This window comes from Felis catus, chromosome D2 (genome assembly GCF_018350175.1).
Source record: "Felis catus isolate Fca126 chromosome D2, F.catus_Fca126_mat1.0, whole genome shotgun sequence".
NCBI lineage: Eukaryota > Metazoa > Chordata > Mammalia > Carnivora > Felidae > Felis > Felis catus.
Genome location: NC_058378.1, coordinates 81,524,979 through 81,546,893, shown reverse-complemented (window position 1 = coordinate 81,546,893; position 21,915 = coordinate 81,524,979). Strand labels below are relative to the sequence as shown.

At 51.1% G+C, this 21,915-nt stretch overlaps 1 protein-coding gene and 1 long non-coding RNA gene across 4 annotated transcripts in view; one reads left to right on the top strand and one right to left on the bottom strand.

Moving 5' to 3' along the window:
- ADAM12 (ADAM metallopeptidase domain 12) overlaps window positions 1–21,915 on the top strand; it is a 349,535-nt gene that overhangs the window by 235,554 nt on the left and 92,066 nt on the right. For all 3 annotated transcript variants that reach the window (XM_045041022.1, XM_045041023.1, XM_045041024.1), the window contains exons 6-8: window positions 12,099–12,285; window positions 19,909–19,974; window positions 21,022–21,093. In XM_045041022.1, the coding sequence (XP_044896957.1) occupies window positions 12,099–12,285; window positions 19,909–19,974; window positions 21,022–21,093 (325 nt within the window). The remainder of the gene's footprint in view (window positions 1–12,098; window positions 12,286–19,908; window positions 19,975–21,021; window positions 21,094–21,915) is intronic.
- LOC109492770 lies at window positions 8,926–13,127 on the bottom strand. Its single transcript, XR_002736972.2, has 2 exons — window positions 12,638–13,127; window positions 8,926–10,431 (listed from the first exon to the last, which is right to left on the bottom strand). It is a non-coding gene; the product is annotated as an uncharacterized LOC109492770 (long non-coding RNA).

Here is a 21,915-nt window from a genome sequence, read left to right as displayed (position 1 = left end):
CGGAAACACCCTCAGACTCTCAAGACTGTCTCACGTTCTTTGATTCTGGGACCGGGCCAGGCAGGAGGTATGCTCACGCGGTACCTCTGGGCTCATTCTATGCAAAGCTGTACTCTTCCTGAGGGAACGGGGTTGGACACCCGCAAGGCCATAGTGGCAAAGATCACACGTGGGACTCACAGACACCCTGCCCTGTGGGGTACCCAGTAGGCTTGAAAGGAGAATCTCTAGTACACACTTGGAAAGGGAAAGTCCAAAATTTACCGTTGCTTCTCTCTGGGGCCTAAAAGATGGATCTGTTTGTTTAAAGGCCATTTATTGAGGGCCAGGTGTTTCTTTAAGGCTTCAAGGCCAATGTGAATGAAGAAAAGGAAAGCTAATTCCAACTGGCTTAAAAAACAAAAACAAAAAACAAGCAAAAGTTGGAGGTAGTCTCATGCTACTTAAAAGGCCAGGAGTGGCTTCAGGCATGGCTGGATCCAGGGTCTAACTAATGCCACCAGAGTCCACCCCGTCTCTACTCTGGCCTCCACCTTCTTCTGTGTTGGTTTTATTTTCATGCACAGCTGATCTTTGTGGTCACAGAGAGGCTGCGGGCAGCAGCCAGCTCCGGGCTTACATCCTCAGAGGGCAGGTAAGAGAGTGAGGGCTGTCTTTTGAGTTCAGCAGAGTTCCCCGAAACACAGCTGATTGGCCCTAACTGGGTCCCAGGCCCATCCCTGAAGCAGTCACAGTGGCCAGTGGTAGGTATGACGCTCTGGTTTAACTCCCTGAGCCAACCTGGGGGTGAGCCATCCCCAACCCTGGGAATGGAAAGTGGGGAGAGTGCGTGCATCAAGGGAAACCAATGAGCTTTTGCCAGAGAAAGGACGAATGAGGGCCAGGATCCTTGGAAATGAATGAGCCCCCTCCACACATTGCTGAAGAAGTTTCAGCCCGTCAAAGTCCAGACGTATCTGGATCGGTCTGATAATAATTTTCAGGGGATTTTTCATAGGCTTCTCAAACTTTTTTTTTTTAAGGATATCTTTTTTTTTTTCCCAACGTTTGTTTATTTTTGAGAGACAGAGACAGAGCGTGAGTGGGGGAGGGGTGGCGAGCGAGGGAGACACAGAACCCGAAGCAGGCTCCAGGCTCCGAGCCATCAGCACAGAGCCCGACGCGGGGCTCGAACCCATGAACTGTGGGGTCATGACCCGAGCCGAAGTGGGATGCTCAACCGATTGAGCCACCCAGGCGTCCCTCAAACTCTTGATGGGTAAAGAAAACAGGGGTATCTCCGAGGTATTCCTGAGAGCTCCTTTTTATGCTAAAAACGATTTCCTAACCAGTGACATTAACTAATTTTCTTAAACGAAAAGGAAAAATTGGAGAGTATTTCCCAGAGTGATATTCAAATGGGATAAATCTGCCCTCTGTGCTTGGCCACGGCCCTCGGTCACAACTCCCATCCTTCTTCCCAGGGCTGCCCCCCAAAGGGGCAGGTCACTGTCCTCCCACACAGAGAGGTCAGCCTCTCTACCCAGATTGTGCGGTGTCCAATTCCCAGCCTGCACCCCTCCTCGTCTCCGGCACTTGGACAGTGTTCCCTCCCGGGCGCTTGGCACAGACCTTCATCCGACCAAGAGGAACCCTGTCAAATACTTGTGGCTGGGGTTTCAGGAAAAGTCAGAAGGGCAGGTACTGGGCCATCTGGGGTCGACCGCCAAGAGGGGTGGGAGCGGCGGTGGGGGCCCCTGAGTGGAGATGGCGCTCCTGGGAATTTTGACTTCCCAGATCGTTGTGCCATTGTTACAAAAGCAGCAGACCGTGCATCGACAGAGAAATTCCGGAGTTATGTAGTCAACCTTGAGATCCCGTAAGTGGAGAATCAGACCAGAGAAAAGGCTGTGTTCCATCAACTGCTCTCACTGGAGGAAGAACCAATGGAGACGGGCGCTAAAGGAGAAAGGCAGCTAGCACGGCCCCAGCCGGTGGATTCTGAGAAAGAAAATAGGGATTCAAAATTAAATTCAGTGTGGTATGACCCCAAAACACATTCAGATCGAGGACTGTGGAGGGAAACTCAAATGTCCTAGGGGACACATGACTTGGAGGCCAGCAGATTGCTTTTGCGGAGAAGGAACACCCTGCTCTGCTTCCAAAGGGCTCGATCAAACCTGGGCCGGCCAGAGAGAACTCAATCCCGGAGGAGAGAAGAGTGGGGACAAACCACCAAGTCAGCCTTCTTCATTTGAAGCTTGAGTGGGGAGGACGATAAGGAGAGAGAAGCATAAAGATCCGGGTAGAAAGCAGGATAAAAAAGGAAAGAGCTCTTTAATCGAGGGGGATGCAGTGCAACGCAACGTGGAAAACAGGCCATAAAAGTGAGTGCGGCCGCGGGGTCTGTCCCTGCTTCGAAAGGACTCCAAGCCAAGTGCAAAGTTCAAGTATAAGTTAATTTTCTACTACATCGCACGTGGCCCCGAAATGCCCCGTCCTCGTCGGTGCAGTTTCAGGGCAAAGATGGGGGATTCTCCTTTGACGTTCTGATCTGTCATTTGCTCTCCCTGCTCGGTGCCTCGCCCCCCACCCCTCACCTCACCTGCCTCGGCGTGGGGGGGGGGGGGGGCCGTGAGCATCAGAGACTCCTCCAGGCTGCAGAGCGTGGGGACCCAGCTGTCGCGTTGCCGGGGACAGAACCCTGCTCCCGCCCAAGAGGCCCTAAGCTGCCAGGACGCACACCCGGCCCCGGCACACTCCCCCGTGTCCTGATTTGATTCCTAAATGCCACCTTCCCATCCCCGTCCTGCTCTCTGCCTGCAGCGGGAGCTCCTTGAGGGAAGGGACCGTCTGGCACCATTTCCGGTTCCCTCGCTCCGCCCGCTCGGTTCCGACTCGCGTCTGGCACGACAAGTCTTGGGGGCTCACGCTTCGGGGATCGGCCAAGAGTTTTGCCATCGCCTGCAGGCGTGGTGGTTGAAATTCGGCTTAAACCTAACTCAAGCCCACCGTTCAGTTGATAGATGAGGAAACTGCCATCTAGAGTTGCAGACGAGCATTGGTTATGAGAATAACTGTACTTCGACACGGGGGTTAGGATCCTGGGGCGCAACGTGCACACGCACGCACACTTACACCGTCATACCCGTGCCCTTGCACACTCACACTTGCGTGCTCACACGCACATGCTAACACACGTGCATGCACACATATCCCGTGGGGTGGTGGTGACATTCGGGGGACGCCAGACTGCGTCCATCATTACAGTTTCTGCTTTCACGACGGGGAGGCCAGAGTTATCACCACCACGGTGCGGAGCAGCTGAGAGGCTCCGTCATCCGGGGCCCCGTCCTGACGCCCCGGCTGGGAGCTGCCGATCCCACAGCAAACGACACTGTCCCCGCTTTCCTCCTCCCAGCTTCTGTTGAGAGAGAGGGAGAGGGAGAGAGGGAGGGAGGCATCTCCTGCATTTATGCAGGGCTCTGCATTCTTCGTGCGACGCTCACCAGAGCCAGTGGGTGTCACAGTCCTCAGGTGACAGATGCAGAAGTGGGGTCCCGGGGTCGCTCGGCTGCATCCAGCAAAACCACCTCAGTCCCAAGTCTGGCTAACCCCTCGTTCCATATTAGTCCTGCTAAGCCTTTTGCACAGTTTGGAGCCTATCTTCTTTTCAGCCCCGTCGTCCTCTACCGTGAGGAAGCTCCCCCTTCCCAGCCACACTAGTTTCTAGCTGTTTCCAGAGCATGCCTCACAGTTCTTGCCGTCTTTATCCCTGGTTGCCCCTCTGCGTGGGACGTGCTTCTCTCCCCACCTCCCATTTGGCTCTGGAAGGTTCACCAAGTCAAATGATGCCTCCTTCACGAAGCCCCGCCCCGACCCCAGAGCCCATCCGGGGACCCAGGAGTTTGGATTTGGACATTTTGGACTTTTGAGGGAGAGCGGAGCAGGGGTGAGCCGACACTTTATAAATATCTGCTCACATCTGTGTGTTAAAGCGCCCATCCTTCCTCGCTCCGTTGATAGTTGACTGGTATATCTCACTATACGTTTGCATACCTTGTAAGGACCTTCAGGATGGGGAACATTTCTGGTATGTTGCTTGTAGCACCTGAAGCTCTTAGCACTGGCCGTCAGTGGGGGAGACCGTACAAAATGCTTTCAAAAATCCAATTCCATAGAAATATTCAGACGCAAGTCTATGTGTTACCCCCAATAAACGCACACATCGTTGTGTTCCTTTAAACCGTGTGATATAAAATCGTCACACTAGATTTTATATAATGAAATCAAATATAGCACGAAATGCAGAAATACTTCTTGCCACATGCTATCGAAAGATAGTAAGTCAACTTAGTTCTCAAAGGGCAGCACTGACCGTATCGTGATCCACGGAATCAGAAATAACCATTCTAACGAAAGTAAGCATTTGCAATTTAAGGCAAAGACAGACACTGTAAAAAACAAAAACGAAAACAAACAAACCCTCTGCTTTAATGGAGGAATCCTTATTTTATTATTTGCAACTCAACAAACAAGTTGAATTGACCCATTTGAAGAAAGGAAGCGGAAATCTCAGCTGAGGAGGTGAGAAGGGAAAGGAATCTGAGGAGGAAACGCAGACGGAGGGAGCGAGGCAGCCTGGGAATGAGCCACGGCCTCTACCCCGTCCGGTGCCGTGTGCTCACCGCCCTTCCCGGCGCCTCGTCGCTTGACTCCGGTCACTCACCTGGGCAGATGTGGCTTTTTACAGACCTCACGGCTCAACCTAAATGGCCTGCGGCGAAATGGTCTAACGGGCCAGGAAGTCAGGTGCGCGGAGATGATCTTGCCTTTACTTTCCGGTCTGCTGGACCGTGAGTTCCAGGCAGGCAGGGCCCTGGGCTCAACATAGAACCTGCCCTGTTGTAGGTGTCCAGTCACCTTTGGTGGCATAAACGTGCTCTCTGCAAGCCATCAAGTGGTCGGTGACACTTAGTCCTAGCCTGTCCAAAATTGTTTTAAAAATCTCTGGAGCGCAGTGGGCCATGTTAATGGAGAAATTGGCAGGGAGTGGAGGTGAAGCCAACCCGGCCCTGAGCCCTGCCCTGGGACCCTCTGCTCATTCTTCTTCTAGGGGTTGGCCTCTGCGGTCTGCCCTCCGCCCCATGGCCACGCCTACCGTCGCAGGCCAGGGCTCTCCGTGTCCCTGCCTCCTCCTCCCCTGGGGACATTGAGTCCTCAGTCCTGCAGGATCATCTGTGGCAGCCAGTGCTGGGGTCACAGCTCCTCCAATCCCTCTGCAGGGCGGCGCCGGTGTCCCTCCCGAAGGTCACCCAAGGTCAAGTGTGGGCTCTCCCCTGCTCCACTCTGCCTCGAAACTCCAAAACCTCCAAATCCAAACTCCTCAGTCCCCGGATGGGCTCCCCTCCTGCCTCTTTTCCATGAAAGGTCCAGCCCGCCTCTGGCACCTCAACTTGGCCCCCGGCGACCTTTGATGACCCCCCCCCCCCCCGCCTGCGTCGTGCTCACGGCCCCCTCACGCTTCCGCATAAAGTGTCTCCTGTTCCCATTTCCCCGTCCCCACCCTGGATCAACCCTTGCTCCAAAAATGTTTCGGTGCCTCCCACCCGTGCTTCCTGCCTCCGCCCTTTCCTTCACAGCCATCTTGCACATTCCAGAAGGTCGTGTTTCAAAAATGTGGCTTGAGCCTGACGCGAGTCCTGCCACCCCGCTGCACGCAAAGCCACGCGGCTCCCCCGCGGCCCACTCGCCCCTCCCGCGCTTGTGCCAGGGTTCCCGCACACGCCCGCTGCTCACCGGCTCACGTACTGGTCACCCACTGGTCATGCCAGTCCCCGCACTGGGCCAGGGAAACCAAAACAAACGAGGAAGATACTCCCTGGGCGTGGAAAGCAGCCAGATGGCATTTGCGTGCCACGCAGCGAGGGCTGTGAGGTGAGGGTGTCCACAAAACCGCAGGGGAGGGGCGCCTGGGTGGCGCAGTCGGTTGAGCGTCCGACTTCAGCCGGGTCACGATCTCGTGGTCCATGAGTTCGAGCCCCGCGTCAGGCTCTGGGCTGATGGCTCAGAGCCTGGAGCCTGTTTCCGATTCTGTGTCTCCCTCTCTCTCTCTGCCCCTCCCCCGTTCATGCTCTGTCTCTCTCTGTCCCAAAAATAAATAAACGTTGAAAAAAAAAATTAAAAAAAAAAAAAAAACCCGCAGGGGAAACCACGGAAGGGACCGAAATGCCGGGCGATCCTGAAGGTCTGGCTGGGCTGGGCCGTGAGGGGTAAGTGTCAGCCCAGAAGGTCACTGCAGCCAAGGGCAGCCACGGGAATGGTGACAGGACTTCAGGTGGGGACGCTGAGGAACGGGACATGGCCCGGGCCTTAAAGCAGCTGGCATCCCAGCAGGTCAGAGGGGTGGCCGCCAACGGTTACACTGCAGAATCTGAGAGAGCGTCGTGGGGTGGGGGCGGGGCAGGCAGAGGAAAGAGGGGACACGCAGCAAGAACAGAGTCCTGGCGGCCAGGAGGCCGAAGCTGTATCAGAGGCACGCTGTGGTGCGCACGGAGGGTGCGGACCGGTACGTGACGAGGCCGTGGTGCGGCCAAGGCCAAAGCCAGGGAGAAGGAGGGAGGCAGAGGGCAAAGCCTGCATCGCGTGTCCCGCCTTCCTTCCGCGGCCCCCACCGTGCGTCTGCACCCGCCCTCCCGTGTCCTCAGTGTTCGCCTGCGCTCTCTGACCTTTCTCTCTCCTCGACTCTTGCTCCTTCGAGGCCACTCACCTGCCCTCCAAGCCCTCCCCATCCTCCCAGACTCCCCTCAAGGCCCCGTGTTTCACACAGGCCATTTGTGACCCCTCCCTCTGTCAGCACCGGGCTGCCACCCATCCCGTGGGCGGCCTTTGCCCTCGAGCTCCGCTGTGGCCTCCCCGGCGCGAGTCCTTGGTGACTGAGGCGAGAAGGCCGGTCACCCCGTGTGGCCAAGGACGAGGGATGGGCTTGGGAGCCACGTCCACCCGGGGCTTCCCGGCTGTGCCACTGACCAGCCGTGTGACTGGGTGAGTTGCCTGGCTGCCATGACGAGCGACCCCGAACTTGGGGGCTTAGAGCGACAGAGATTTCTTCTGTCACAGTCCTTGAGGCCGGACGTCTGGAGTCAAGGAGTCAGCAGTGCTGGAGGGAGGATCCACCGTGGGTCCCTCCTGGCTCCTGGCGGCTCCTGGCAACCCTTGGCGTGTCCTGGCTTGTGTCACTCTGGTTTCTGCCTCCACCTTGATGTAGCCTCCCCGCCATGTCCCTGTCTTCTCCTTTTTCTCTAAGGGCACATGTCATTGAATTTAGGGCCCACCGTGACTCCAGGATGAGCTCACCTTGAGATCGTGAGCAAAAATCACACCCGAAAAGACCCTTTTTCCAAGGGTTCCATTCCTAGGTATCTTTGTTGGAACTTAGACATATCTTTTTGGGCAACACTATTCAACCCACTACAGTGACCTTGGACTCTTATCATTGGCTTCCTCTTAGTGAAAGGGGTTCATGATACCTGCTCTAAAAAGATTGCTCTAAATATTAGAGAAAACAGAGGGATTCAAAAGCCTGGCTCATGGGGCGGGAGAGCATAAGAGTGACTGTTGATGGGTTCATAGTTTTTTGGGGGGTGACGAAAACATTCTAGAATCAGTGGTGATGTTTGCACAACTCACTGAACGTACTAAAAGTCATCGAGTCGCATGCTTTAAAAGAGTGACCTTAATGGTATGTGAATCATTTCTCGATAAAGCTGTTGTTTTTAAAAAGGAGCCTGACTCACGGGGTGGTCTCTTCACAAATCGTAAGCTGCTATTATTATTACTGATGTGCCAGTCACAACTGTTATTAAAATCTTTTATAATAGTTTAACGTTTTACCTCTTCTGTCATGCCTCCCAAACCCGGACGTGAATTACATTTGAAACGGGAACCACGGGTGAGATATCCTTGTGTGTTCTACCTTAGCTAGCCCGGGCTTTGCATGCAGCAGGGGACACTGCCTATTTGTTTTGATTGTACATGAGTCGTTCTCATGGAAATTACTCGTTGGAAATAAGCCCAACGGGGCTTGCGTGTTCAGTAACATCGCTGCGATCGCTGTATCCAGCGTGCGTGAGGTGGGATATTACTTTTACCCATGGGCTCCCCCAGGAAAGGACTGAAATTAGATTTCATGCCAACCGCGGTTCTAACTTATGACTGACAGCCTGATATTGAGACCAGAAGTCTTTTTTTTCCCACGAAAATTCAATTAGCAGTTGAACATGGAACCGGGTCCGGAAAATTCACATATTCTAATCGTTGCCTTATTACAGGTAGTCAAAATCCATGCGCCACTCTCCGAATTGCCCGGGAGTCGTAAGAAAGATCATACTAAGAACCACAGCAGGAGGCTGTGTTATTGCCTGATGCGCCACTGCTTTGGAGATTAAAAACTGAATTTTGAGGAAAACAAAAACTTATCTGGAGGAAATATAGGCCTCCTGAGTTTTCACTTTGAGAGCTAACAAAGTCAATTTAAAATTTTAATAGATTCCTCTTTGTTGCCGTTGAAGGAAAAACACCACGATTTTAAACTTTTAAGGAAGGCTGCCTATATTCAAAGCAGCCACTCCATTTCTCTGGCTCTTTTTCCTTCTCGTGCTTCTCACGAGAGGCCCCACCTCCCTCTCACAACAGCGCTGGAGGGAAGCAAGAAGGCGTGAGGGTTGAGAGGCGCAGGGCTTGGGCCCACGGGTCCCAGCTCTGCCTCCAGCCACCTGCGTGTCCTTGACAGTCAAGATCACGGCCAGAGATACAGCCGGGTGCAGATCCATTGGGTGATCAAGGCAATGAGCACAGCCCAGACAGAGTGCCATCAGGTGGCCCTCGTCACCCCCCAACCATGCCTTTCTGTTCCGCTTTCCTCCGTTCATATACTCAACTCACCGCCCAAGAACTCAGCCTCGCTCCCCACCATGGAGGCCGGTCCAGGATCCTCCTGTCTTTCCCTGGAAAAGGTACCCATGGTCTTCATTTTCCTGCCCCGACTCTGGCCGGGGAAAAAAGCCCCAATTTCAGAGTCTGCTGGATTTAAATTCCATACTCCGAGATACTTCCAGCTCCAAGTTTACAACTAAATATCTATGACATTCAGCTTAAATTACACTCGCTTATCTAGCTCGGGGCCAGCAAGGGCTGTGAGAACATCAAAATTTTACATCTCAGAAACCCTGAATCCTTGAGTTTTGTGTCCACTGTTGTTTCCAGCAACCTCTAGGGCTAAATGATTAATTATACTCAAGACAGCCCAAAGCAATTATTTAATTAAGCTGCATTACAGGCTGCGAGTTGTTTGGAGTAAAGGGAAAGCCTTCACCCCAGTTTCTCAACATCTGGCCCTTGGATGACTTAAAAGATAAAAGGAGATATGAGAACATTTTTATGACTAAGTAGACAATTTCTAAAATTTTTCCATAAAGTAGAAAAACTTTTTCAGTAATTTGTTTCTCGTGATTAGAACTTGGTGACATGTTTTACTGTGAGGGTTCAGCTCATTTAAATCTAACGCAAAATAGAAGACGTTGGTGTATGAAGTGAAATGTTGGGATCATCTTTGTTTTGGGGCAAGAAAGTCAGTATTTTAGCAAATCTATGCTTTCCCTTCAAGTGTGTTTGTTTTCCGCATTCCCTTGGCCTATTTTTTTTTTAAGTACTCTGTCTTAATTTAGGTTCTTTAAAGTCAGCTTTAACAAACAAAAATCCCCCATTACCCGTTCCAAACTTCAAAACCTAAGTTTTGTTTCACGAAGAACTTTTTAAGAGGAGAGATACAAGCCGCCCCAACAGAGAGGATGGCCAAAGTCTTATCTGTATGGTCTACTGGGGACACATGAAGACATTAATTGGGGCACAAGCATCCAGACATGAACTTGCTCTCTCCCACTGCCCATAACTTCATTCCATTGGACTGGTAGAGTAAACCAGTTGAATAATAATGAACTGAGTAGAGTGTATTTGTTCACCGGTTGTGTTCAACATAAGTATGTGACTCATTCAGACCTCTTCCTTCCATCCTATGTGAGTACTGAAATACTGTCATTCTATTCAACTCGAAGAGTGACTGTTCACCCCTAAATGGGCCATCCATAAGCATAAGATGGCACTTGCTTTCACAGCGCACGTGCTAAAATTTTGAAACGAGAAGCACAGCACGAACGAAGAGCCGAAATAAGCAGTAATGAATGACATAGGAACATGTTCTAAGGTCCCTCTTGTGGAAACAGGCTCAGGTTTTCTGGAGAAGAGGGATGGAGCAATGCGCTTTTTCAACTCTTTCTTCAGCACTGAGGCGTCCTTGGATCCTTGAGTTGAGGCAGTGTGAACCGTGTGTTAGAACTACTGCCTGAAACCTGAGCCTGTGGACCTCATCCATAGTCCTGAATCTTCTGACGTGACCTGCAAAATATCGTAGACATGTGCCTGTGTGAATTTTTGTGAGAAGGGTATAAAAAGGTTCAGGTCTCCAAAAAGGTTAAGGCTCACTCTGTCAGACGTGTCTGTTTACAATGCGATAAATCTCACATGACGTGTTAGGCATTTCTCTAGCGGAGAGGTTGTGGTTACCTTGCTAAATAATGGAAGTCTCTAGAAGCTTCCATTATTGCGTGGGAAGAGTCTTAAAGCTGCCAATTTACTATTACTCAAATTGCCATTTCTCCAAAGAAAATCCTTCTTTCAACGCCAAGAAGAGCCTTTTAAATTACTTTATCGTCCCACGCTGGAAAAGAGAGAAACAGAAACCATCATGTAGGGCAGTGTTCCCCTAACACCTGAAGGAAGCTGACCGCCTTAGGCTAGCACTGCTCATTTCTGGAAAGCGGAACATTGCCTCGGCTCTGTCGTGCTCCAGAAGGGCAGACGCGCATCGTGGTCCCTGGCATGATGCCACCTTCTCTCTCTGCAAGGCAGAGAATGTGTAAAAAGTTGTCTGTTTTTTAAAAGAATTTATACCTTTATTCCCAGATCGAAAAGTTACTTCAAAGTTCCTTTGTATTGAAGTATTGAAGTTACTTCAGTAATTAAGGAGTTACTGTCATTCGCAGAAGTGTATTTATCGTATTAATGCTATATTTCCTATCAGGGAGTCACAGATGGCCAGTATGTGGGCAAATGTGTTATCAAAGCACAGGACCTTCCAGAAATTGTCAGTCTTTGGAATAACACGTTAATAGAAAGAAGCCTAATCCTCGGACCTGCCCTTGTTAATAACAAAGAGGACAGCTACCATTTAAGCACTGATCTATGGCGTCCACAGGACTAAAAGTTTCCATTAGATGACATAGCAGCCCAGAGAAATAGGTATTACTATCCCATTTGCCAGTTAAGGAAACCAAGGTCAAAGAGGTCAAGTTCACGCTATTAGTAAGTAGCAGAGCTAGACCTTACACCCAGACTGCCAGACCCCTAAGGCCGCCTTGTCAACCTCAGGCCCAGGATGTTTCCCAGCAGTCCTCTGTCCTATAAAGAGAGATCCACCTTTAGCCAAGTCACAGACCTCAGCCTTCAGGAAGCAGTCCTAATGCTTTGTGCCCTTACACTGCTTCCTTTGTTGACACGTCTCCCACAAATAAGTAGAAGTGGGTGCTCAACCTTACATCAGAATCCTTTCAAATATTTAGGAAACGTAGTAGACCAGACTGAATAATTCACATGCAGGAATTTGCCTTTAAAGAAAAAGATTTCCCTCCTGAATCACACCTGCTAATTCAGATAGAGTTATTTTCCGAGGCAGAGGAAACATCGTTTCTCTCAACTCTTTTTGCCAGTAAAAAAAAAAATTGTAAATTGAAATTAAAAAAAAATAAATAGAGAGAGGCTAAATGCAGTCTATTCTTTACCATAAAATATTTGAAACAAAAAAATTTCCCAGATTGTTTTCAAAACATTTGCAAGAAGAAAATCCATACAAACATGTTGCACAGAAATGGCCTTAAAACCCGAGGATATAAATAAATTGGCCTTTCTCCTGCCATTCCTTCCCTTGTTAAGAACAGGGCCTTGGCCATAAACAAGAAGCTACCTTTAAAAATTATATACTTTTTTCCTTCTTTCTTTTTCAACAGGGGACTTATTACATTTGAAAATAACACGTATCTCTTGGAACCAATGAAAAATGAAACCAATGAATACAAGTTCTTCCCGGTGGAGAACCTGAGAGGCACCTGGGGGTCCTGCGGATCACATCACGGCACGTCTGCCCCGGCTGCAGAGACCAGGCTCCCGCCGCCCTCCCAGACGTGGGCAAGAAGGGTAGGGGAAACCAAGGCCGTGCTCCTGGGGGCGTGGGGACTCCAGCTGGGGGCACCCAGGGCAAGGGCATCTGGAGGAATTTTGCTGTCTGGGTGTTGTGTCTGCGGGATGGAGTTACCCGCTTTATCTGGAGCGGTTGCCATCACCTGTGCAGAGCGAACCCAGATGCTGAAACCTCCATCGTGGTTTTGCAAATGTCAGTCTCGGCGTCATTAACCGATGATAAAGTCGGGCTCAGAGGCCGACAAAATCACCCTTCGTTACGTGTCTGAACCTACGGGGGCCCGGACCCATGGTCGCACCCCCACCGTTGCACCCGCCCCCCATAAACAAGGCGAGAACGGGCCCTCACCTGCCCTTGGCCAGCAGTTCTGCTGCTACAGGAGAAAGACAATTGGAGGTTTCTTCATCCACCAGTCTGTTTGCAATTAGGGTCTTCACTGTGATTTGCGTTCCATTCCCGGTCTTTGCCTGCGTGCCCGTGCAGAGGTGACCAGAGTCCTGGCCACGCAGGGCTGCTGAGGAGCCTTGCTTAGCTCGGTCCATGATGCCAATGCCTGGCCTTCCTTCCCAAGACCGTCCGAGCTCTCTGTGTTTTCTGGCCACCAGCTCCTGGGCCTGCTCATCAAAGGTCTCTCCTCCTGCTACAGAAGTGGAAAGAGTCGTTGCCTGATGGAGTCTGGGCCGCTAACCTCCCTCCCCACTAAGTGGACAGAAACACAGAGGCCTCAACAGCCCGTGGTGCAATACCACGAAACCTCCACCCCAAATGACTGCCTGACCCTTTTACGTCCAGCATTATGTGGGCCCCACAGGCCAGAGCGGACACTCTTTTTTTTTTTTAAACATGCACAAATTTATTCATTTTTTACTGGGGTGTCATTTTTTTTAATGTTTATTTTTTGAGAGAGACAGAGTGTGAGTAGGGAAGGGGCAGAGAGAGAGAGCGAGACACAGCATCCGAACCAGGCTCCAGGCTCTGAGCCAGCAGCACAGAGCCCGACGTGGGGCTCAAACTCGTGAACCACGAGATCATGACCTGAGCTGAAGTCAGATGCTTAACTGAGTGAGCCACCCAGGCACCCCGCGAACTCTCTTAAAAAAGGAGGAGGGTAGCCACATTTGGCTGGGGGCCCTGCCTTTCAATGAGCACAACCAGATAGGAAGTTGTCAACAACTTCCTGATTTTTCATCTCCGGCTTTCCTGTCCCCCTTTTGACAAGAAATCAGGAATTCATAAATATGATGTCAAATGTGTGATAATTAGATGGCCCAGGGACATGTTCTTCAGGGTCCCACTTAACAGACAGCACATTTTGTCTTTCCTGACTTTGAATGTTACACTGCTTAGCATTCAACATTCCATACATATCATTCCCCTTCGTTCATTCCTAGTCATTTGTCTGAGTTCCACCAGTAAACATTATCCTAAATGATTTCTTCTTCGTAAAATATCCCTCGCAGCTGTGACTAGAGAGTGTTCCTTCCCCTCGCCTTCATTTTGATGTCGTTGATTCTCTCCATCCTGGTCTTCTGCCTGTGTGACCCTAACATCCTCGATTTCTTAATATGCTTACGAGATTTTAGGGGCGCTGTGGTGGCTCAGTTGGTGAAGCATCTGACTTTGGCTCAGATCATGATCTCACAGTTCGTGGGTTCGAGCCTCAAGTTGGGCTCCGTGCTAACAGTGTGGAGCCCAGAGCCTGCTTCGGATTCTGTGTCTCCCTCTCTCTCTGCACCTCTTTCTCTCTCTCTCTGTCTCTCTCTCAAAAATAAACAAACATTAAAAAAAAATTTTAATATGCTTACAAGATTTTCTTTCTTTTAATGTTTATTTTTAAATGTTTTTTTAATGTTTTTATTTATTTTTGAGACAGAGAGAGACAGAGCATGAGCAGGGGAGGGGGAGAGAGAGAGAGGGAGACCCAGAATCCAAAGCAGGCTCCAGGCTCTGAGCTGTCCGCACAGAGCCCGACACGGGGCTCGAACTCGGGAACGGCGAGATCATGACCTAGGCTGAAGTCGGACGCTTAACCGACTGAGCCTCCCGGGAGCCCCTGCTCACAAGATTCTCTATGACAGGTGCTCGCCACTCTTCTTCCTTCTCTTGCGCATCACGCAGAAGGGTAAGAACCCCCGTCTGGGACTGTGGCCCACCTTGACACTGAGACTCAGTGGTGGAGACCGAACATCCCCCCCCGCCCCCCCGCACGGTAGAGTGACAGATTTAAGAGCTGGAGTCACAAAGTCTGGCCTCTGTGGTCCCCAGGGCACGTTTCTTTCACTCTTGCGACACTCTTGCCTTCCATTCTGGACCTCAGAGAGGAGGTGATGCATCGGTAGCTCTTCCAGTCATAAACGAGTCGAACATTTGCATTTGGCTTTGGAGGTGCTTTGCTCTGAGACCCCGGCACCCGTGCTGCGAGATTTACAACCTGACGGCGTCAATGACACTCAAGTACGTTTGCCATTTCGTGCGGAAGTACGACCTGGGTCTCCACCCGCCAGCCACATTTTCACCCTTTAAGCTCAGGGCTCTCTCGACCTGCGATTGGCACCGTAATCTCCAGTCCTTCTGGCTTCAGGAGGAAGGCAGAAAACCAGACCAGCAGCGCCGTTTTGTTAACAATGCGTATTGGGGTGTAAGTGAGCCTTTAAATTGAAAAGCGAAGGCTCCGTCCTCAACGTTTTGCTCTAGAAGTCGCTGCGATTGTTTTCACGGAAGAGAAAATGTCTGTGACTTCAAGTCCATCTACATGATGAAAATGAGACAAAAACGTCATTTTCAAAGAAGGGGAATCCTTGGGAACTGGAACGGCGGGCGAGATGGTCTGGGACGGCCTCTCGGGAAAATACGAAAGGGGCACATTCGAGTCACGTGCCGCTCACCTGCCTCACTTACAGCCGCCTTCTTTTATGCTCCACAAAATCAATGTCACTGCGGCTTGCTCCTGTTGTGTATGCACTACGGTGACCGCCCTCGGCTTCGCCCAGCATTTTCTGGTGACTGTTGCAAAGATTGGTTTGCAGGCTGAGATTTTTCTGCAGATACGTGCGTTTTCCTGCCCGGAGCAGCAGGAATAAATCAGCGCTCAGGGTTTGCACTGGCTATACTGTGAGCCTGAGGTATTGTTTGTCATTTTTACAAGGCTCTACATTCGGTGTTGGTGAGGACCCAGGTTGCTCCTGGCAGGGCGCCTGTCGTCTCCAGCTTCGCAGTCAGATCGCGCCCCCGCAACCCGCGGAGCCCCTGCCGCTCGGCTGTCCTGTAGACTCACCGCCCTCCTTCCCTGCCCATCAACCATTCGTTCGAGAACGCAATCTCATTTGAACACCGGCCTGAGCAAGCTATAGGCGAAGGCTTGGTAAATCTGCTACAGGAGGAAAATCACATAATACGGCCTAAAGGCCCATGTAAATTGTGTTTGAATTATCCTCTCTTTGGGGATTATCTGTGCTGCGGTTCCCCTCCGTTAGTGTGGGTAATTATGAGTCAGATGCAAAAGACGATAGTTCCTCTGGCAGACAGTGTTTGCTCAGGCTGCTGAGCTGGTCGGGGAGACCCTGCCGTGTTTCCTCAAACGTAGCCACTCGGGGGCACCCCGGGTGGCTCGGTCAGTTGAGCGTCCGACTTCGGCTCAGGTCACGACCTCAGGGTTGGTGGGTTCGAGCCCCGCGTTGGGCTCTGTGCTGACAGCTCAGGGCCTGGAGCCTGCTTCGGACTCTGTGTCTCCCTCTCTCTCTGCCCCTCCCCTGCTTACGCTCTTTCTCTCTCTCAAAAATAAATAAACATTAAAAAAAGAAAAAGAAAAAAGTAGCCATTCGGAAACGGGCCAGGGCTACCGCTTTTGATTTCTAGACAGCCTCTCCTATTGGTTTGGTAGAAGACACAGTTGCGGTGGTGACAGGAGTGGCAATAATCCTACCCGTCCTCCGCAGAGCCTAAGGATAGTGGAGTATCCGGAAGTGGCCAGAACCACGTGACCTCATTGATTGCAGCAGGCGTAACGTAATTCCTCTCTGGCATAACCGTCTGCCTATCCATCTCTCCCTTGGTCGTTCGTTCGTAGATCTTGCTGGTAGGTAACGGAGGCAGTTCCACAGCTGCTTCTTTGGCCCTGAGTCCTGAGCATCCATCAGTGTGAGCCGAACCCCCAGAATCTCCAGGTGTGGATTCCTGTTAAGACCCAAATCGATGAAGACCCTGGATAAATACATAACAGATCTCGCTGGTGCCACTGGCGTTTTGGACTCAACTCCACTTGTCCCGTCAACATTCAGTTCACCGGACTGAGCCCGTTCTTCTGGCTTCTCGCCTCTTCGGCTGGTCATTTCCGCAGCCCGCGTCCTGGCCGGGCCCCGGAGGCTGTCCCCCCACGCTGCCCGTGTGCTTCACCCCCACGCAAGTCACTGCCAGGATGCAGGAGGAGACCTCACACAGCGGGAACCAGGGCTCAGCTTCTAAATACTCACAAAGTGACCTTGGAGTCAAGGCAAGAGCCTCACGCGAGCCAACAATGACCCTTCTCTACTCAGAGGCAGATACACCAAACTTTTGATCTGTTTAATTTGCCGATCTTGCCACCACCCTTGGAGACACTGGCCCAGGCTCCATTGTTACTGTCTCTTGGTGGTGGTTATAGCCCAGTCAGCTGGAGGCCGTTCGCTGGTCTCCATGGTTGCTGTCGCAGTGGTCGCCAGCCATCACCTGCACTCCTGGCTTCCACCATCGTCTTCCAATAATCTGTTCTCCCAGCAGCCAGAGTGATATTTTTAGAAGCTCACATGCAGGGACTCCCTGTTGCTCTCAGGTCACCTTCAGCCTCCTTGCCGTGGCCCCTGCCCCATGCACGTCTCATCCGCAACCCTCCCTCCGCTCTAGACTATGGAGCCGTCCTGCCTGTTGCTCTAACACCGCCTGGTCTCCCAGCCTCAGGACTTCTGCTGTTGCTGTTCCATCTGTCTGAACACTGTTCCTCGACACATACCTACTTCTCTTCCTTAGGTCGCAGCCGCCTTAGTCGCACGCCCCCATCTTTAACCTCATGGCAACAGCACCTTCCACAGACTCAGCTGTATTTTTGCTAACTTTTTATTGTCACCCCATCCCCCGGCCCCTCCTGGGAGGTGAGCCTCGTGAGCACTTTAACTTAGGTTGTTTGTCCATCCCCGTATCCCCAGCACCTAACATCACGCCAAACACAGAGCTGCAGTAAATACTTGTGGGGCGAGTAATGATACACAAATAGTCTGGCCCCTATGGGGAAGGAGGTTCGCTGAGAGTTTATCGAAACCCTAATCTCAGCTTGTTTTTCTGACTTGGGTTGGGTTAAGTCCCCAGGGCCAAAGTTCTTGCTGTAGCATGTTGGGGGATATTCTGTCTCCGGGAACTTGGCTGTGACAACTTCAAGAGGCCCAGGAACTGGTTCCCTCTTGAGCAAGACTCCGAGAACGCCTCGGTCTCCACCTTGGAACCGAGACTGTTGGGCCACGTTCAGGGGCTTATTATGTTCCTGTCTGTTTGGGGAAGGGCTTTTGTTTATAACCCCGACAGTGAAAATTCAATCAAGCAACCAGTTTCAAATGTTGCTCTGCATATCAAAAATTTTACATACAATTTTTTTTTTTTTAACTGGACGGCCCAGATAGGTCGAAATCATGCGGAGGTAATTTAAGCCTCTCTGTGTGCCGCTGACGGAGGAATGAATGTTCGCGGCCATGAGGCGGCCCCTCCCCCATGGCTTTTTATTATTATGTGGTTAGGCTTCTCTCTGAGCTTGCAATTCTCTGAATTCATGAGAAAATCTGGACTCCTCTGAAAACTGCAGAGACAGGAAAATTGCGTTCATGTGTTTGTTTTCATTATCTGGAATTGTGTATTTTCTAAATGATGATCCAAGGCCACTTGGAAAAATCCCCTGGTCATTCATTTCACCCCTTCGTGGTCTGAAAGGTGTAAGTGAACAACCAAGGCCCTTCCTGCGAGTTTTTCAACACGAGATTAATTCATTTTTTTCTGTGATAGAGCTGTATTTTCTCCCGGAGGATTCGCTGAATCTGTTCATGATTAATCGCAGAGTCGTGGGAGAAAAGGAGACTTCTGCGTCTTTCACACCGCGATAAGGGAAAAGGGCCAGATCTTCACCCCTTCCAAAGGTGTCGCAGTTGGGGTACACGAGCGGGTACGGCCAGGGCTAATCTTTTCTCCCGTCTGAGTCCACAGCTATCACCATAAAGCCTGCCTGTAACACATGGTCATGAAGCTTGACTTCTTTTCTCATAACGTGGTAAAAATATGAGAAATGATACCTTTTCCCTCTTCCAGAAGGTTTCCAGATTTCTTGAGGGATACCTAAATTCATGAATCAGCACAGCTGGGCGGCGAGCAGAAACACTGCTATGATACAAACATTTTTCTTGTAAAAATCCTGTTTGGAAGATCCCGGACTGATGGGGATTTGTTTTATAAAAGATGTTTCCCTCGGGCTTATGTGACTGGAAAGCTGATTCAAAGCGTGCCTTGGTCATTTGTGCCGTTGTCTGAAAGCATGACCGGAGCACGAGAGCTTTAACCGGGCAGCAAGATCGTTAACGCAGACACCAGCCCGTCCGTCGCGGGGACCAAACCCAGCTCGACCCCCCTTTCCCCCAACTGCCTTTCATTGCAGAAGCAGAAGGCTTTGTGTTTTTTTTCGTTTTTCATGTGTGCTTTTGAGACCACCCTCCAGGAATCGCTCTATTCCTCCTAAAAGTGCCTTTGGGATTCTCCCAGTAATTCATGGAAGAGTGCAAATGTTTTTTTGAGGAAGCTTGACCCACTTCAGAGGCTGCCTCCACTAGTCATACGTCTGCCATCGCCCTCTCCTCCGTGCCTGCCCCTTGGTGCACAGTCTCTCTATTCCTCTCGGCTCCTTCACCCTCCCCAAACCCCCTTCTCCAGGGCCTGGAGTTCAGTCTTTCCGTTCTTCCTTTCTTGACACTGTTTCTTGCTACTCTTGATCCTTTCTGGTTTTACCCTCAGCACCTCCTTCTTGCCCGACTCTGTTCCAGCCTGGCCGTTCCCCATTGTCCGGACCACTCATCCTTTGCTTCTAACTGGATTTTCGCATGATCGGCCCCGAGGAGTAAGCTGCCTGAAACGGGCTATTCAGTGTTGCCCCCAAAAGTAGGCCATAGAGGGGAAGGCGACACACATGAGACACTGGATGGCATCGTCTTCTGTAGTGATCTTCAAATAGTGCCGCAGGTGGCTCAGAATGAATGGCCATCGGCTGGCTGGGGTTCCGGAGCGTTGCTTTGGTCTGACTCGTCTACGTGCATGTTTCGTGTAATAATGTTCTTGACTCGTTCTCGTCCCGCCGCCATCAATGAGTCAGAGGGCAGGCGGGATTCCTCTTGAAGGATTTCCCGGATGGAAATGGAAGCCGGTCACCCATGTGGAAAAGGTTTTCCAGAAGTTGTCGGGGTTGGAGGTGAACTTCAGAGGGGCAGGGGTAGGGCCGGTGGCAGTGGTGAGGATTCTCTCGCCTCAGTTAAAGGGTGTGGGTCCAGAGATACGGGCAGTGTTCTGGAAGCCGCGGAGAGGTGTTATGGGAAATTAAAGTCCGTGTTTACTTTTGGCAGCATAAAAGAGAGACCCTCAAGATGACCAAGTACGTAGAGCTGGTTATTGTCGCGGACAACCGAGAGGTAAGAGCTTTGTAAAACTTCTCGGTACAGTTGGTTAAAAACAGAAATAGGGAGAAGAAAATATTGAGCAAGTTATCCCTCGCCCTGATTAACCTCATTTTCTATGAGCCCTTCAAAGCATTGGAAACAACCCGTCGAAGCGGTTTCCTAGTATTATAACGTATGAAACATTAAAAATGCACCTGATAATCCAAAATAGTGGCAGGACTGCCCTGTGGCTAAGGTCCCCAAACAGAAGTATTTGGGGGAAATGGCAGATGGCTTGAGAAGGTATTCTACAGCATTTGGGGGGAAAGTTGGGCTTAAAAATGTCCGACGCATCCCAAACCAAAATGAATTAACGAATGCAGGCTGCAGGGACACGGCAGAAAAACTGACGTGTGCTTCGGTGCTACGTTAGCTTTCTTCCTCTCATTGGTTTCCGGTGAGCTGTTTTGAGATGATCTTCTCTGAATTCCTTCCTCACCTCTGCCACATGGTCTGGATGAGGTGACTTTTTCTCGTGAACTCACTCGACACCTACGAATGAAACAGGCTTGACCGTTTCTCAGAAAACTGTTCCCGTTCAGGAAGGTCAGATTTGAGGGGAGGAGGGGACCTCATTAACTTTTCTCCCTCCTCCTCTGCCTTGTTTGACTGGTGGCCATGAGCTTCTATTCCTTTTACTGTTTCATTTTTAAAAACAAATATAAAGGAAATTTCTGAGGATGTTAAAATCAAGTTGATGATATGAAAAATGGCTTTGGACTGCCTTCTCGCTGTCTGTTCTCTCCGCCAACACATGTCACAGCCTCCACCATTTGTGAGGCTGGGAAAATCGCAGAAGTGGCTGTCTCCTGAGCGCTTGGCTTGGGCAAATTTCAGGGAGTTTCAGAAAGTCCCCAGACAGGGAAATTTACTCATCAGGATGGGAACTCATTTCACCGTAAACTGGGGAGGGCCCCGGGTGGTGTGTGAAGCCCCAGACTTCACATTTCCAGGAGCTGGGAAGATGAGATTCGATGGATATTCTTGCCGTTATTAATGCTGACATTTAAAATTATTAAGTTTCAGAGGCAAGGAAAAGATCTGGAAAAAGTTAAGCAGCGATTAATAGAGATCGCTAATCACGTTGACAAGGTAAGTTCTTCTTGGGGTAATTAAATCACTCAAATCACGTAAATGTTTAGAAACTAGCTGCAGGGAATGAAGCACACCTCGTCTGACTTGGCAGTGAGATCGGTTCTGCCTCTGGTCCTGGGCTGGAACTCGGACTTCCCCTTCCTCTGAGCACAGAATTCCCGGGCCTGGAACGGCTGCAGGAGATGCTCACTGTCTGGACCGCGGTGGCCTGGGGCTACATCTCCCTCCAGACTCTCTTCTGGCCAGAGACCCAGCGTGAGGGGAACCCTTCTCCATCAGAGCCGGAAAACCTGTAGGATGCATCCGACCCTCTGGGGAACTCCTAAGTGCGCCTCCTCCCAGGTCTCCCCGAGTTGCTCCCCAGGGCCCCCCCCCCCCCCCCCCCCGCCGAGGGCAGGCTGTCGTTTATAAGGGACACGCGGGCTCCAAGGTCCGGAGACACGGCCATTGGCTTTCAGTTCAATCAGCTGTTGGAATATCTCCCCTCCCCCCCCCCCCCATTCAAAGAGGTTGGGAGCTTTGGCAACCAACCTTGGCAAAGGTGGTTCAGACCTAGAGGAAACCCCAGAAGCCTGGTCTAATCCCGGGAGTGTGTACTCAGCAACACTCCCTACACTACCTGTCCACAAGCAGAGGGCGAAGCTGTCTGAGCACCTGCCCTTCTCCACGCACCCCGCGGAACAGAGCCATCAAGCTGTCTGGTGCTGGCTCTCGGTCTAAAACGGCTTCTCACACCCGCCTGCACGTCGGAGTTGCCTGGAAGCTTCCAAAGGCATCGCTGCCCGGGCACCTTGGCAACTGGGGGGCTGTTAATAACTT